This window comes from Carassius carassius, chromosome 41 (genome assembly GCF_963082965.1).
Source record: "Carassius carassius chromosome 41, fCarCar2.1, whole genome shotgun sequence".
Lineage (NCBI taxonomy): Eukaryota > Metazoa > Chordata > Actinopteri > Cypriniformes > Cyprinidae > Carassius > Carassius carassius.
Window position 1 is genome coordinate 2318752 of NC_081795.1, and position 18151 is coordinate 2336902.

General features: G+C 36.9%; 1 protein-coding gene across 3 annotated transcripts in view; it reads left to right on the forward strand.

The window, feature by feature from the left end:
- Window positions 1–4011: 4011 nt before the first annotated feature.
- The window catches only part of LOC132123420 (NACHT, LRR and PYD domains-containing protein 12-like), a 39365-nt gene continuing 25225 nt past the window's right edge, over window positions 4012–18151 (forward strand). Inside the window, exons 1-13 of one of the 3 annotated variants that reach the window (XM_059534017.1) lie at window positions 4012–4088; window positions 10128–10226; window positions 10339–10452; window positions 11179–11292; window positions 11623–11724; window positions 12822–12848; window positions 13173–13286; window positions 13426–15228; window positions 15492–15665; window positions 16003–16176; window positions 16973–17146; window positions 17256–17420; window positions 17758–17915. In XM_059534017.1, coding sequence (XP_059390000.1) covers window positions 10177–10226; window positions 10339–10452; window positions 11179–11292; window positions 11623–11724; window positions 12822–12848; window positions 13173–13286; window positions 13426–15228; window positions 15492–15665; window positions 16003–16176; window positions 16973–17146; window positions 17256–17420; window positions 17758–17773 — 3027 coding nt within the window. In that variant the 5' untranslated portion in view covers window positions 4012–4088; window positions 10128–10176 and the 3' untranslated portion in view covers window positions 17774–17915. Of the gene's footprint in view, window positions 4089–10127; window positions 10227–10338; window positions 10453–11178; window positions 11293–11622; window positions 11737–12821; window positions 12849–13172; window positions 13287–13425; window positions 15229–15491; window positions 15666–16002; window positions 16177–16972; window positions 17147–17255; window positions 17421–17757; window positions 17916–18151 lie in introns of those variants that run through there. The other 2 variants (XM_059534018.1, XM_059534016.1) reach the window with 2 other exon arrangements.

The window sequence follows — 18151 nt, forward strand, 5'->3', positions numbered from 1 at the left end:
ATTGAAAAAGCACGTACAACTAATGTTTAATCATTTAGCACAGGCTTTCATTTTTATTTCACATTCTGCAAAATCCTGTTTAATTATTTGATAGATCAATAACGCCCTCTGCTGGTTATAATGAGAACTTGTAGTCTAGTGATGTACAAAAACATGTATTTCATGCATAGTTTTTTTTTTTTTTCAAAATGGTCTCTATTTTGTTAAAATGGAAACTATAATCTGGAAACGGATCGTTTCAGTGATAGAAGAGATAGTGACAGTCAACAGTGACAGTTCTCAAGTCAAGTCTGCTTTATTGTCAATTCTTCCCCATCTGCAGTACATAGAGAATCGAAATTGCGTTACTCTCATACCCCCGGTGCATACATATAACACTAACAGTACAGACAAAAATGAGGCATTTAAAATGAGGGAATGTAAAAAAGACATATAATAAAAATAACGTTAAATAAAGCAGCGCAAGGCACATGGCAGATAGAATGCAAACCAGTGAAGTGAAAAAAAAAAACCTTCAGAAAAAAGTCAGATCAGAAATGTCAATAATCATATTGTCTTTACAAAAAAAATAAGTATTTTGTTCAGAAACATTATTCCATTTTATTTTATATTATTTTGTATTTTATAAAGTCAATAGCTTATTGTTTGATTTCCATCACACACAGTCTCTTAAATACACAGCATTAGACATTATGAATTAATTACCTCAAATCTTAATATCCTCCTGAGAACCAAGGAAAATATTTTTTTACCTAATCATATTTTTTTGTGATTCCATACCTGTTTAAGGTTAAAAAAACATTCTACAATTTAGATAGATAGATTTTTATTTTTTATTTTTGTTTTACAGCATGTCCACTGTAGTGGACAACAGGATCATTTGAGTACGAAAACAAACACATTTGGTAGATACAAATTTTACCAGATTATAAAGTTTTTTTAACTAAGAATACATACATTTTGGGCTGTAAATTGACTATTATCCAAGAATACAGACATTTTGATTATACAATAGACACATTTATCATTCTTGAATCATTTTCCTTACATTTTGCAAGTATATCTTTACTATTACAGCTTAACACTTTGTTATGTCCATATCCTTTTATTGGTCCCCTCGAATCCTTTTAGTGTTATTTGAACAATGAACATAGAACTAATGTGAAACTGATTTTTTGGAGATTCTTTTCCTTCTGTCAAACTGAATCCAATCTAGTTTTTCCTTCACTTTTCATTTTGTTCTTAGTATGTTCTTTGTTAGTGGTGATAGTCCTTGAAGCAATTTCTCTTTTTGGTAATGCAGAGGAACATCTTGCATTTGGTACATCTCATGTACGTCTTTTCTTGCAGCCCTTATTTCTGCATCTTTCTGCATGCTTGGTATCCATCATCTCAGGCATGTGCATGGCTCCTAATCTGCGCACAGATGGCTCTGGTTGTGGGATCCTCATTTTAGATGGTGGCTCATACTCATCCTCACTCTCTTCACAGCTGTTATCCAGTTCCGGACTCTCCAACAGCTCTTCAGCTAGGACTAATTTGAAGTCCAGGTACTGATGTGTGTTCTTGGATGATCTGTGCAGAGCTTTGCTGTCAGACTTGTATTGTATCCAGGAGTTTGTGATGGCAACATCAAAGAAATGACTGATCACACGCGTTGTCCATTTCTTGGTCCTGCTTGACATACGATAGAAGCTAAGCATGCGATCACAAAGATCCCCGCCACCCATGTTGTCATTATACTGCTTAATTACTGCTGGTCTTTTAACCTGGACCATGTGCTTTTCTTTCTTGGACCATCTGGTACAGATGTCTTCCGGGTCTTTCCCATGTACAGTGGATGCCATGAGCACTGGTTTGTTGTCCAACCATTTTGTGATGGCCAGCTCAGGACTCTTTCTGGCCACTGACACTGATGTTCCTCTCCCCTCTTTTTTCAACTGTTTGTCTTCTGGCAGCTGGCACAGCTTTGGGACACGGTTCTTCATTATAGTTCCAGTTGCAGGAAGGCCCTTTGCCAGCAATGTGTCCAGTAGATCTATGGTTGTGAAATACCTGTCGAAGAATATGTGGCTTCCTGTTGGAACAGATTCAACCATGCGTAGAACTGCTGCAGCTCCAACTCCTAACCTTTGGACTGTAAAGGTATTCTTCATTTGGTTGACTTCAAAATCAAGCATCAGACCATTTGGGGATGCAAGGACAAATACCTTTAGGCCAGTAGGGTTTGGCTTGCCGGGAACATATTGCCTGACTGGACAACGGCCTGTGAATGGGATGATTTGCTCATCAATGCAGACCCTTTCCGGCTTTGCCAGGCTAAGACAGCCTTGCCGCACACGATCGAGTATTGGCCTAACTTTCCAAAGAATATCTGCCTTCTTTGTTTCCTCTGTTACAGCCAGGTCATTGACAATCTTGAGGGAGTTTCTTATCCTGAAGAATCTATCCCTAGACATTTTGCTACTTATGACTGGCACTTTAGTTTTTTTGGCCCAAAACATTTTAATTCTGGGATAGCCAAGGCAGGCCATGTGGACTGAAATGTCAAAGAAGATTTTTATTTCTTGAAGCGTAGTGTTCATACACACTCCTTTGCTTTGCAGCTCTCTTTGATTTGTGTATGTTGCCAAATCTTCAAAGACCTTGTTGTCAATGTATTGTGAAAAATATTCAATTGGACTCCAGTCTGCATGTGTTGTAGGGTCATATTGACACACAGGAAGCCCAGGTAACACAGGTGCAAATCTGATATGAAGGAAAAAAAAGAATAATAAATGATAAATAATAACTGTTTAAATACTCAATGCAGATGAATTTAAAATTGTTGAACTGCATAAAACATACATATTACTCCTGGCCCACAGAGGGCGTCTAGTTTCCTGCTCATCCCTGTCTGTATCTGTGTCTGTGTCTCCATCTGTCCCTTCAACTGAGCCTTCTGCATCATCTTCCTCTTCTTCATCACCGTCTTCTCTCACTGATTGAAACTCATCCTCATCTCTCTCGTCATCTGACAACTCTAAATCTGAATCTCCCTCGACTATTTTGTAAAGAATTCTTTCTGCTTCAGTTCTGTTTCCTATAACAATGTGGAGTCATTATTTACATGAAGTTAGTCCTGATGTCCACTATAATTGACATTCATAAAATGGCAAATTTTTCAAAAGATACATAATGTATTTGCTATCAGAACTAAATATATGATTCCTAACACCTTAATGAACAAGAAAATATATGATTATCATAGTAACAAAACCATAGAGAAACAATATTTTACTCACCTTTTATCTTTCCATAAAATGTGCTTGTTCCTATGCCGTCCATTTTAGATTGAAAGATTGAGGGGGTTCCCGGCCTCCCAGCCAATCAAATAACATATCAATGAAAAGCCCAGGATGTCCTCTGTACAGTACAGCAGGAATTAAGAGACTTGCACAAAAGATTCCAATGAGAGGGATGAAACTCAAATGTCCACTACAGTGGACATAAGTCAATGGGCTGGGTCTCAGGAGGATATATATCACGTCATTTTTTACATTGTTGAAACATTGTTTGTTGAAGTGTCATTTTCATGTCTACTTTTAAGACGCACAGGTGGTCAACTAAAAACGTTCGTGTGCTGAAAAAAAACATTATTACGACTGTGGACACTCTTTTCTTCAGATTTTTTTCTTCAGTGAATCTTAAAAAAATACTAAAATGAGGAAACGAGAGAACGCAACAACAAAAGGGATTTGATAAGATCACTGCCAAGCCCCACGGACTTACAGCCAATCAGATACGTGTTCTGGGGACGTTGCTAATTAATATTCATAAGCCAGGTATCCGCTGTTTGTTCTGTTCTCAGTTAGCCATATGTACCATAGAGCCAGATTGCCATCGTATATTGTTATCCCCATCGGTTTGTATTTATGAGAAGCGTCAATATCGCTTTAGTCTCATCCAAAACATCACATACATGCTGACTTGAAAAAAGCCCTCTGGCACTAAAATGGTTTCTTCCAGCAAAGTGAAAGTAACAGTTAGAGGAGGCATATTATTTCCCTCAAAATAACTGCGTCACTTTATCCTAGCACAAAAAGTGAGTATAACAGGTCATTTTTGATACGCATATGCTTGTGTGATGTTTATATTTGGTAAATAAACACATTTTGCGAAACGTTGTAAACTTCTCAGATAAAATCGACGCGAGAGCAGCTGTGCTGTGCGTTAATGTAACGTTAGGAGTGCGTTACGACCTCGCGATTATTTACGGTTACGCGCCTTAATATTATCACTAAAACTACTAACTACGCTTTTTGCTCATTTTGTACTGCATCGCTTAGACTATTATTATCGTTCAATCATCAAGTTTTTTTTTTTTGTTGTTGTTATTGTGATTTTCGATCGAATGTTGCTGACGCCATCTATCCTGCAGTATAACCTCACCCACCTCGATGCTAATTAAATAATCATCGTGAAAAAATAAAAAAGGAATCCTTTAAAGTAAGTATAATAATAATATGAAAAATAAAACAATATTTATAACTAAAACACTAGAATATAACTCATCTGTACAAAACAACAACAGAAGAATAGGCCTACACTACACAGCATTCATATTTAGAAAGAATAACCGAGAGCATTAGTGTTTCCTGTGTTAATAAAAAAGAAAAAAGAAAAGAAAAAACTGTGGGTGTGACTTAATTCTCACATTTTAGTTGGTAAAGTCAACGAAAGCAAAGCGGATCATACCAAGTTAACTCTATTGGTAGGGGAGCAAGAATATAGGAGTCAAAACCAGGAAATGGTAGAAACTACTTGTGAGCATCTTTGCTCAGACCAGCTCCAATCATAGGTGAACTTGACTTGTTCAATAACATAATTAATAACCTTAACCCTTGCCTTCTGTCTTTGGTGTTTACTCAAATTACATAAATTGGTGTGCTCTGACTAAATTCAGTTTACTCAATAAAAACATTTATAAATACATTCAGGTTCAACGTTACATGTAGCTAAATTTCTAGTTTATTTAATGTGATAGTCAAAGTCAAAGTCAAAGTCACCTTTATTTATATAGCGCTTTAAACAAAATACATTGCGTCAAAGCAACTGAACAACATTCATTAGGAAAACAGTGTCAATAATGAAAAAATGATAGTTAAAGGCAGTTCATTATTGAATTCAGTTATGTCATCTCTGTTCAATTAAATAGTGTCATTTATTTGCAATCAAGTCAACGATATCGCTGTAGATGAAGTGTCCCCAACTAAGCAAGCCAGAGGCGACAGCGGCAAGGAACCGAAACTCCATCGGTGACAGAATGGAGAAAAAAACCTTGGGAGAAACCAGGCTCAGTTGGGGGGCCAGTTCTCCTCTGACCAGACGAAACCAGTAGTTCAATTCCAGGCTGCAGCAAAGTCAGATTGTGCAGAAGAATCATCTGTTTCCTGTGGTCTTGTCCTGGTGCTCCTTTGAGACAAGGTCTTTACAGGGGATCTGTATCTGGGGCTCTAGTTGTCCTGGTCTCCGCTGTCTTTCAGGGATGTAGAGGTCCTTTCTAGGTGCTGATCCAGCATCTGGTCTGGATACATACTGGATCCGGGTGACTGCAGTGACCCTCTGATCTGGACACAGACTGGATCTGGTGGCCACGGTGACCTCGGAACAAAAGAGAAACAGACAAATATTAGCGTAGATGCCATTCTTCTAATGATGTAGCAAGTACATAGGGTGTTATGGGAAGTGTTTCCGGTTCCGGTTTACCTAATTAATGCAGCCTAAAAATCCTTTAACGGATTTGGATAATAAAAGCATATTAGTATGTTATGTGTATGCCAGGTTAAAGAGATGGGTCTTTAATCTAGATTTAAACTGCAAGAGTGTGTCTGCCTCCCGAACAATGTTAGGTAGGTTATTCCAGAGTTTAGGCGCCAAATAGGAAAAGGATCTGCCACCCACAGTTGATTTTGATATTCTAGGTATTATCAAATTGCCTGAGTTTTGAGAACGTAGCGGACGTAGAGGATTATAATGTAAAAGGAGCTCATTCAAATACTGAGGTGCTAAACCATTCAGGGCTTTATAGATACTAAGCAATATTTTAAAATCTATACGATGCTTGATAGGGAGCCAGTGCAGTGTTGACAGGACCGGGCTAATATGGTCATACTTCCTGGTTCTAGTAAGAACTCTTGCTGCTGCATTTTGGACTGCACAGCATTCATATTTAGAAAGAATAACCGAGAGCATAAAAGCATGGATTAACATTTCTGCATTTGACATTGAGAGCAAAGGCCGTAATTTAGATATATTTTTGAGATGGAAAAATGCAGTTTTACAAATGCTAGAAACGTGGCTTTCTAAGGAAAGATTGCAATCAAATAGCACACCTAGGTTCCTAACTGATGACGAAGAATTGACAGAGCAACCATCAAGTCTTAGACAGTGTTCTAGGTTATTACAAGCGGAGTTTTTAGGTCCTATAATTAACACCTCTGTTTTTTCAGAATTTAGCAGTAAGAAATTACTTGTCATCCAGTTTTTTATATCGACTAAGCAATCCATTAGTTTTTCAAATTGGTGTGTTTCACCGGGCTGCGAAGAAATATAGAGTTGAGTATCATCAGCATAACAGTGAAAGCTAACACCATGTTTCCTGATGATATCTCCCAAGGGTAACATATAGAGCGTGAAGAGTAGCGGCCCTAGTACTGAGCCTTGAGGTACTCCATACTGCACTTGTGATCGATAGGATACATCTTCATTCACTGCTACGAACTGATGGCGGTCATATAAGTACGATTTAAACCATGCACTTCCACTGATGCCAACAAAGTGTTCAAGTCTATGCAAAAGAATTTTGTGGTCAGTTGTGTCAAACGCAGCACTAAGATCCAATAAAACTAATAGAGAGATACACCCACGATCAGATGATAAGAGCAGATCATTTGTAACTCTAAGGAGAGCAGTCTCAGTACTATGATACGGTCTAAATCCTGACTGGAAATCCTCACATATACCATTTTTCTCTAAGAAGGAATATAATTGTGAGGATACCACCTTTTCTAGTATCTTGGACAGAAAAGGGAGATTCGAGATTGGTCTATAATTAACTAGTTCTTTGGGGTCAAGCTGTGGTTTTTTGATGAGAGGCTTAATAACAGCCAGTTTGAAGGTTTTGGGGACATATCCTAATGACAATGAGGAATTAATAATAGTCAGAAGAGGATCTATGACTTCTGGAAGCACCTCTATTAGGAGCTTAGATGGTATAGGGTCTAACATACATGTTGTTGGTTTAGATGATTTAACAAGTTTATACAATTCTTCATCTCCTATAGTAGAGAATGAGTGGAACTGTTCCTCAGGGGGTCTATAGTGCACTGTGTGATATGATACTGTATCTGACAGCTGAATGGTTGCAATTGTATCTCTAATAGTATCGATTTTAGAAGTAAAGTAGTTCATAAAGTCATTACTGCTGTGATGTTGGGAAATGTCAACACTTGTTGAGGCTTTATTTTTCGTTAATTTAGCCACTGTATTGAATAAATACCTGGGGTTATGTTTGTTTTCTTCTAAAAGAGAAGAAAAGTAATCGGATCTAGCAGTTTTAAATGCTTTTCTGTAGGAAATGTTACTTTCCCGCCAAGCAATACGAAATACCTCTAGTTTTGTTTTCCTCCAGCTGCGCTCCATTTTTCGGGCTGCTCTCTTTAGGGTGCGAATATGCTCATTATACCATGGTGTCAAACTGTTTTCCTTAACCTTGCTTAAGCGTAAAGGAGCAACTGTATTTAAAGTGCTAGAAAAGAGAGAGTCCATAGTTTCTGTTACATCATCAAGTTCTGAGGTTTTGGATATGCTAAGGAATTTGGATACATCAGGAAGATAACTTAAAAAGCAGTCTTTTGTGTTAGAAGTGATGGTTCTTCCATACTTGTAACAAGAAGTAGGATTTACAATTTTGGCTATATGAAGTTTGCACAGAACTACAACCCGAATTCCGGAAAAGTTGGGACGTTTTTTAAATTTTTATAAAATGAAAACTAAAAGACTTTCAAATCACATGAGCCAATATTTTATTCACAATAGAACATAGATAACATAGTAAATGTTTAAACTGAGAAAGTTTACAATTTTATGCACAAAATGAGCTCATTTCAATTTTGATTTCTGCTACAGGTCTCAAAATAGTTGGGACGGGGCATGTTTACCATGGTGTAGTATCTCCTTTTCTTTTCAAAACAGTTTGAAGATGTCTGGGCATTGAGGCTATGAGTTGCTGGAGTTTTGCCTTTGGAATTTGGTCCCATTCTTGCCTTATATAGATTTCCAGCTGCTGAAGAGTTCGTGGTCGTCTTTGACGTATTTTTCGTTTAATGATGCGCCAAATGTTCTCTATAGGTGAAAGATCTGGACTGCAGGCAGGCCAAGTTAGCACCCGGACTCTTCTACGACGAAGCCATGCTGTTGTTATAGCTGCAGTATGTGGTTTTGCATTGTCCTGCTGAAATAAACAAGGCCTTCCCTGAAATAGACGTTGTTTGGAGGGAAGCATATGTTGCTCTAAAACCTTTATATACCTTTCAGCATTCACAGAGCCTTCCAAAACATGCAAGCTGCCCATACCGTATGCACTTATGCACCCCCATACCATCAGAGATGCTGGCTTTTGAACTGAACGCTGATAACATGCTGGAAGGTCTCCCTCCTCTTTAGCCCGGAGGACACGGCGTCCGTGGTTTCCAACAAGAATGTCAAATTTGGACTCGTCTGACCATAAAACACTATTCCAATTTGAAATAGTCCATTTTAAATGAGCCTTGGCCCACAGGACACGACGGCGCTTCTGGACGATGTTCACATATGGCTTCCTTTTTGCATGATAGAGCTTTAGTTGGCATCTGCTGATGGCACGGCGGATTGTGTTTACCGACAGTGGTTTCTGAAAGTATTCCTGGGCCCATTTAGTAATGTCATTGACACAATCATGCCGATGAGTGATGCAGTGTCGTCTGAGAGCCCGAAGACCACGGGCATCCAATAAAGGTCTCCGGCCTTGTCCCTTACGCACAGAGATTTCTCCAGTTTCTTTGAATCTTTTGATGATGTTATGCACTGTAGATGATGAGATTTGCAAAGCCTTTGCAATTTGACGTTGAGGAACATTGTTTTTAAAGTTTTCCACAATTTTTTTACGCAGTCTTTCACAGATTGGAGAGCCTCTGCCCATCTTTACTTCTGAGAGGCTCTGCTTCTCTAAGACAAAGCTTTTATAGCTAATCATGTTACAGACCTGATATCAATTAACTTAATTAATCACTAGATGTTCTCCCAGCTGAATCTTTTCAAAACTGCTTGCTTTTTTAGCCATTTGTTGCCCCCGTGCCAACTTTTTTGAGACCTGTAGCAGGCATTAAATTTTAAATGAGCTAATTAAGTGGATAAAAGTGTAAAATTTCTCAGTTTAAACATTTGCTACGTTATCTATGTTCTATTGTGAATAAAATATTGGCTCATGTGATTTGAAATTCCTTTAGTGTTCATTTTATTAAAATTTAAAAAACGTCCCAACTTTTCCTGAATTCGTGTTGTAAATAATGATCTGATCATCACTTGGCTGAATAATTTCAACACCATCAACATCAATTCCATGTGACAGTATTAAATCTAGAGTATGATTTCGACAATGAGTAGGTCCTGAAACGTGTTGTCTAACACCAATAGAGTTCAGAATGTCTATAAATGCTGATCCCAATGCATCGTTTTCATTATCAACATGGATATTAAAATCACCAACTATTAAGACTTTATCTGCAGCCAGAACTAACTCGGATGTAAAATCACTAAACTCTTTAATAAAGTCTGTATGGTGCCCTGGTGGCCTGTATACAGTAGCCAGTACAAACATAACAGAGGATTTATCATTAACATTTGTTTCTCTGGATAATGTTATATGAAGCACCATTACTTCAAACGAGTTATACTTGAAGCCTGCTCTCTGAGAGATCCTGAAAACGTTGTTATAAATTGAAGCAACACCTCCACCTTTGCCTTTTAGACGCGGCTCATGTTTATAACAGTAGTTATAATAGTGTTTAATGTGTCTGAATCAGCGTTTCTGTTATTTCCAGTCAGAGTCAGTAGAGGAGATAATCAGATGCACCAGTACAGCTCTGTGAGGACAGAATGAGTCAAGTTCAAAAAACCAAAGATGGAGATTTTTCTCCAGGATGCAGGTACTCTCATTAAAGACAACATGAAATAAAAACTGACCACTTTTACTTTGATACACTACAGAAACTACTTTGCAGTTGATGTCACCAAGCCCTCTTGTTTGCTGTATTACAGTTCACTCCAGCAGAAGAGATCAGATTCACCAGAGCCCAGCTGTGTGTCCATGAAGAGTGACTGGTCTATAGATCCTCCTCCAGCAATGAAGGGTGGAGACAGGTATAGTGTCAGGTACACAATTACTCATGGTATTGACCTCTTGTGGTCTCTCCCAGTTTCTTAATGTTTTGATGTTCTTATACTTTAGATGACAAGGTATTTTTCACAAATAAATAAATATCTAATAAAAATGTAATCACTGTAATCAATGTGGCACTCAGTATTCTGGGAAGCTTGTTTGCACTGGGAATAATATTTTTCAAATGAAGCCAGGCTAACCCTCATTTTACAAACAGCACACAGTGAAAATGATATGAATATGACAGTGGGCAAATTGTTTAAATTATATAAATGTGTATTTGCTTAATGCTGAAGGCAAACGACAAAGTATTATAATGTTTGCCTTTCTGTTATTAATAGGCCTAATATAAAAGCAATCATTATAATACTTTCAAATTAATTCCTTTGTTTAACCGTTCTATCGGATTATTAGCTAGATTTCTATCCATATTAGAAAGAAGTGTTAACAACGATAGTAAGCAAGAGAGAGACTTTGAGCACTGTGCGCGCTTGTGGTACCACTCTCAGCGCCATCAAAATAAAAGTCCCGTCTCGAACTTATCAGCCAAGCAGAAAACATATTGGCCGTTGCGATATTTTAAAAATGTAAAATATCGGCCGATATATCGGCCTTGGCAATATATCAGTCAACCACTAGTTTCTGACAGAGGATTCACATCAGAAAGGCTGCATCTACTGAAACATTAAGAACTAAAAGTAACCTCTGTTCTGTTACAGTTCAATCCAGCAGAAGAGCTCAGATTCACCAGAGCCCAGCTGTGTGTCCATGAAGAGTGACTGGTCTATAGATCCTCCTCCAGCAATGAAGGATGGAGACAGGTATAGTGTCAGGTACACAATTAATCATGGTATTGACTTTGTGTAGTCTCTCCAAATTCCTTAATGTTTTGATAACATGGCAGCAACAGTAATATGAAAACACCACCAATATTCCATAAATTGTGGAAATTGGTTTAAATGTGTTGTGTTGGAACTGAGTACTGCTCTCTAATTCATAACTGAAAGTATTATGAAATTAGTCACAATTATTAATAAATAAACGTGCAGGGGATGGGTAATATGCATTACTTCATAATGTTCCAATTCTGCAGAGGATTCACATCATAAAGGCTGCATCTACGGTAACTTTAAGAATTAAAAGTAACCTCTGTTCAGTTACAGTTCAGTCCAGCAGAAGAGATCAGATTCACCAGAGCCCAGCTGTGTGTCCATGAAGAGTGACTGGTCTATAGATCCTCCTCCAGCAATGAAGGGTGGAGACAGGTATAGTGTCAGGTACACAATTACTCATGGTGTTGACCTCTTGTGGTCTCTCCCAGTTTCTTAATATTTTGATAACATGGCAGCAACAGTAATATGAAAATCACCACCAATATTCAATAAATTGTGGAATTTGAGAAAAGTATTATGAAATTAGTCACAATAATTAATAAATAAACTTGCAGGGGGTGGGTAATATGCATCATTTCATAATGTTCCAATTAGTGGTCGACCGATATGTGTTTTTTGACAGCCGATGCCGATATCTTGGAAAGCAGGGGGCCGATAGCCAATATAAAGCTGATATGATTTTTTAAATTATTATTATTGATATTTAACAAATTTAAAATCCTTTGACAGTGGATTACAAAATAAATGTGTAAAATAAACATTCTTATACTTTAGATGACAAGGTATTTTTCACAAATAAATAAATATCTAATAAAAATATAGTAAAAAAAGAAGTAAACACTGTAATCAGCGGGGCACTCAGTATTCTGGAAAGCTTGTTTGCACTGGGAATAATATTTTTCAAATAAAACCATGGTAACCCTCATTTTACAAACAGCACACAGTGAAAATGATATGAATATGACAGTGGGCAAATGCATTAAGCGCAGCATAATTTGAAATCACGAGTTTAAAGCTTAAAACATTAAATTCACATGGATAGACCGTCACACAGAGTACACGCGATCATGCTGGATACACATACACACATGACAAGATCTCACAGCTGGATTTGACTAAGTTTGCAAGGTTTGTGAAATTAAATGTTCATTAGTCATTCAAAGATTTTTTTTAATTATATAAATGTGTATTTGCTTAATGCTGAAGGCAAACGACAAAGTATTATAATGTTTGCCTTTCTGTTATTAATAGGCCTAATATAAAAGCAATCATTATAATACTTTCTGTATACATTAATTCCTTTAACCGTTCTATCTAATTATTAGCTAGATTTCTATCTGTATTAGAAAGAAGTGTTAACAATGATAGTAAGCAAGAGAGAGAGTGTGAGCACTGTGCTCGCTTGTGCTGCCGCTCTCAGCGCCATCAAAATAAAAGTCCTGCCTCAAACTCATCAGGGATGGAGACAGAAGTCAACGTGTACATGATCACTCAATGTATTGACCTCTCATGGTGCCTGATTTTATTAAATGATAGCAACAGCAATATAATCCCCTCACTAGTACTCAATAATAATTAGTTACATTTATTAATAATAACATTTTTTATTAAAAATTCCATCAAGCAATCTAGTTCATTATCCTCACTGTATACGCGGTTGGGCCAATAGAAAGTACAGCATTTTATCACCATTCGAAACTATCCATTTCATATATTTCTAATACAATTGCTCACAGCAACTGAACTGTTTACATAATTATTCAGTGAGTAACACATTTCATAGTCAAAGTATCTGATTGTTTATTTAATGCTGTTTTAAGGCAAATCATGCGACCCAGACCAGCAGCAACAGAACCACCCTGTAAGAAAATGAAATATGATGAGTCTGTGAATCAACCACAGGACTTTAATGAAAGCTTGTGTCCTGCTGACAGGTAAAATACAAGGTTTTGATGCTGCCAAGATTCATCATATAGTTCATAATCAATGACATGATCAATAATTGTAAAGATTCGCTTCATTAGACTTATACTGTTTTTATACATATAATAATTTATTATTTCAATTTTACAGACATGAAGTCCTCAACACATTTCGATCAAATCTGAAGAGGAAGTTTGAGTGTCTGTATGAAGGAACAGTGACGCAGAGAAACCCAACACTCCTGAATGAGATCTACACAGAGCTCTACATCACAGAGAGTGAGAGTGGAGAGATCAGTAATGAGCACGAGGTTAGACAGATTGAGACACAATCCAGGAGAGCAGCAACAGAGGACACATCGATTAAATGTAGAGACATCTTTAGAGCTTTACCTGGACAAGACAAACCCATCAGAACTGTGCTGACAAAGGGAGTCGCTGGCATTGGAAAAACAGTCTCTGTGCAGAAGTTCATCCTGGACTGGGCTGAAGGGAAAGAGAATCAGGACGTCCAGCTCATATTTCCACTTCCTTTCAGAGAGATCAATCTGATGAAGGACAAAGCACTCAGTCTTTCAGATCTTCTTCACGTCTTTTTCCCTGAAACAAAAGAAATAGACATTTTCAGTGACAAATATAAAGTGTTGTTCATCTTTGATGGTCTGGACGAGTGTCGTCTGTCTCTGGATTTTCAGAGTAATGTGAGGTTGTGTGATGTAAGTGAATCAGCATCAGTGCACGTGCTGCTGACGAACCTCATTGTGGGGAATCTGCTTCCCTCTAATCTCATCTGGATCACCTCCAGACCAGCAGCAGCTGATCTCGTCCCCTCTGAGTGCATCCATCGAGTGACAGAGGTACGAGGCTTCAATGATCCACAGAAGGAGGAATACTTCAGGAAGAGAATCAGTGATCAGAGTCTGGCCGAGAGGATCATCTCACACCTGAAGTCATCAAGGAGCCTCTTTATCATGTGCCACATCCCAGTGTTCTGCTGGATCTCAGCCGCTGTTCTGGAGAAGATGTTGAGTCGAGCAGAGAGTGGAGAGATTCCCAAGACTCTCACGCAGATGTACACACACTTCCTGATCCTTCAGACCAACATCAAACATGAGAAGGACTATGAGAAGAACGTGACAGATGAAGACATGATCCTCAAACTGGGGAAAGTGGCTTTTCAGCAGCTTGTGAAAGGCAATGTGATCTTCTATGAGGAAGACCTGAGAGATTGTGGCATTGATGTGACAGAAGCATCAGTGTACTCAGGATTGTGCACTCAGATCTTCAGGGAGGAGTTTGGCTTGTATCAGGGGAAAGTCTTCTGCTTTGTTCATCTGAGCATTCAGGAACATCTAGCAGCTCTATATGCACACCTCTCATGTACAAACAACAATATAAATGTGTTTGACCAAATCAACAAACAGAGTTTGCCATCTAAAGTTAAGGACAGGTTTCAGCTCAGTTCATCAGAACATGTTTCATTATCTGCTCTGCATCAGAGAGCTGTGGATGAGGCTCTACAGAGTAAAAATGGACATCTGGATATTTTCCTGCGGTTTCTTCTGGGTCTGTCAGTGAAGAATAATCAGAGTATTCTGCAAGAATTAATAAAACCGACAATAAGCAGCTCTGACAGCAATGAGAAAACAGTTGAGTACATTAAGGAGAAGATAAGCAGCATATGCTCTCCAGAGAAATTAATCAATCTGTTCCACTGTCTGAATGAACTGGGAGATCGTTCACTAGTGGAGGAAATACAACAGTATCTAAGATCTGGAACAATAGCTGAAGCCAAACTCTCTTGTTCTCAGTGGTCAGCTTTACTGTTTGTATTGTTGACGTCAGAGCAAGTACTGGATGTGTTTGAGCTAAATAAATTTATTGGAAATAAAAATTCTTCAAATACAGTTCTTCAGAAGTTGCTTCCTGTGATTAAAGAATCCAGATCAGCAGAGTAAGTGGCAAAGATGATCACTACACAATTACAACATTTTACAGACAGAGCTGGAGTGATCTATGAATTTCTGTTAGTAATGATCCTGTTTGAGAAGCGAATAGTGGCATAACCTATAACCTCTAATATTGTATTGTTTTATACTGTTAATATTACTGTTGTTCTGTAAAATAAAATGTTTGAATCACAGCAAGATACATGTTTAAGTGCTATCTTCTTTTTAACTGGTACATTATTTATTTAAGTTTTCAATTTCTCTACAGTTTGGATGACTGTAATATCACAGGAGAAGGTTGTGCTGCTCTGGCTTCAGTTCTGAGATCAAACCCCTCACACCTGAGAGAACTGGATCTGTCTGAGAATAAACTACACAATTTGGGCATCAAACATCTTTCTGAAGGACTTAAGGATTCTCACTGTAAACTGCAGAAACTTAAGTAAGATCTTTTCTTCAATGTGTTCATGCCTCTGTGAGATGACTTTCACATACAAAAACTATTAAATTGTATTTATTATTTTTTTATTTGTAAAAAGCGTTTGTTATAGTCAGAACTCTTTTAAGAAAAGTTTTTAAAGTTAATGACTTGATGTGATTTGCTATATCAGCACCTGTTTTATTACACACAAACATGTTACAAAAAAGAAATAATTATTACATTGGCACATAAATAATCCCATTATATTTACAGACATATCCATATTATCATTCATTATAAATAAAAAGACATAACATCAGTAAAAACTACAGAAAGATTGTTATTTTTCTTCTGGCAGTCTGTACCATTGTGGTATCACAGGTGAAGGTTGTGCTGCTCTGGCTTCAGCTCTGAGATCAAACCCTGAACACCTGAGACATCTGGATTTCACTGAAAATAAGATAGGAGATTTGGGACTCAAGCACCTTTCTGATGCGCTGAAAGAACCTCTCTGTAAACTGGAGAGACTGATGTAAGATCATAATCAAGAACTTTAATTCATTTTCTGTTCATGTCAACAAAAAAAGACAAATCAACAAGGTTTTTTTTCTTCTAATCATCGAGGATGTATTAATTTCATCAGAAGTGACAGTAAAGATATTTATAATTTTAAAACTTATTTCTGTTTCAAATAAATGCTGTTTATGTAAAAAAAATATATATTCACTGTTTCCACAAAAATGTGAAGCGGCACAACTGTGGCCAACATTGATAATAACCAGAAATGTTTCTTGAACAGCAGATCATCATATTAGAATGATTTCTGAAGAATTATGTGACACTAAAGACTGGAGTAATGATATAAAAAATACATAAAAACACTTCCTTTAAATTGTAATAATATTTCACAATATTACTGTTTTTACTGTATTTTTATAGTTTTGCATAAGGGACTCTTTCCAAGTTTTTAAAAAACAAAACATTTGTATGATATAGTGTATGTGAAATGTAGGTAAATAGTTATAACACAACACATTTTGAGATGTGTAATATATAATGTAATACATCTATTTATGATGAATTTTCAAAGTTTATTATTGATCCTCATACAGTATAACAAAAAGTAAACATTTCAAAATCTGATTTGTTTTCATAAAAAATAAACTCCATAAAGTGCCAAAGAAACACACAATAATAGTGCAAGTAAATTTACTAGAAATCAACCTTATTTAAAAAAAAATTAATTATCAAAAATTATTTCATAATATCTTTGTGACGATTCTTTTTACAAAAGGTATGAGCGTGAAAACTGTCACTGTTCTCTGTAGGTTGTGTGGGTGTGGAATCACAGATGAAGGTTGTGTTGCTCTGACTTCAGCTCTGAGATCAAACCCTGAACACCTGAGAGAACTGGATCTCTCTCAGAATAAATTAGGAGACTCTGGAGCGACTGCTCTCTCTGCTGGACTGAAGAATCCTCATTGCAAATTAGAGAAACTGGGGTATAATGATTTGGATGACATGAGACACCAATGTTTTTTTCTGTAATGAAGATATTGCTGAACAATGCGTTCGTTCATTGCAGTTAAACTGTGTGTTTTGTCGTTGCAGGTTGATGTGTTGTGGTGTCACAAGTGAAGGTTGTGCTGTTCTGGCTTCAGCTCTGAGATCAAACCCCTTACACTTGAGACATCTGGATCTGACTTTTAATAAACTACATCGAGCAGCCAGAGTCTCTATACTACAGTGTATACTGGAAAAACTGAATAATCTGCTGTGAGTCATACATGTTTAATAATAGTTTATAAAGTACAAAACTGTACTTTCTAGATGTTCTGAAAATATAAAGTTTTGAGCAAAACCAATCTTATAAACGGACTTCTTATGTAAATAAAGAAATTCACATTAATTTATTTCTGCTTATATTGATTAGACTGATCTGCGAGAATATTAGTAGGCCATTTTATTTTTAAACTAAGATTTTACATGTTACTTTTTTAATGGTGTTCGGCAGTGTGTAATGAGTTAATGTTTCTGAAGTATATCTGCTGATGTGATGTGACAGCAGTAAAGTCTCATACTCATATGTGACTGTCTGTGTGTTTTATTGTAGGTCTCTCGGTATTTAGACATCACTCCAGTTTCCTCCAGATCAGCTGATGGTGAATAAGGAGCTGCTAGAGAGATGCTACAGTCATATATATATATGTATATATATGTGTGTGTGTATTAAAAATAACAGGCTTTGTGGTGTATTTGTGATTGTTCTTATAGAGTAACTAAAAAACAATACCCAACTCTATTATTAATAAATTATTCATTTCGGGTTTTTAGAACAGCATTTCATCAATGTCAATGACTATATGTGAAATATTAGTAACTCTGTACATACATAACTTGTATATACATAAAATGCTATATGACAAAAAAAAAAAATTTCTGATCACTCTGTCTCGCACACACACACAATTGTTTTAGAGTATAAAACAAAAATAAACACAATATAC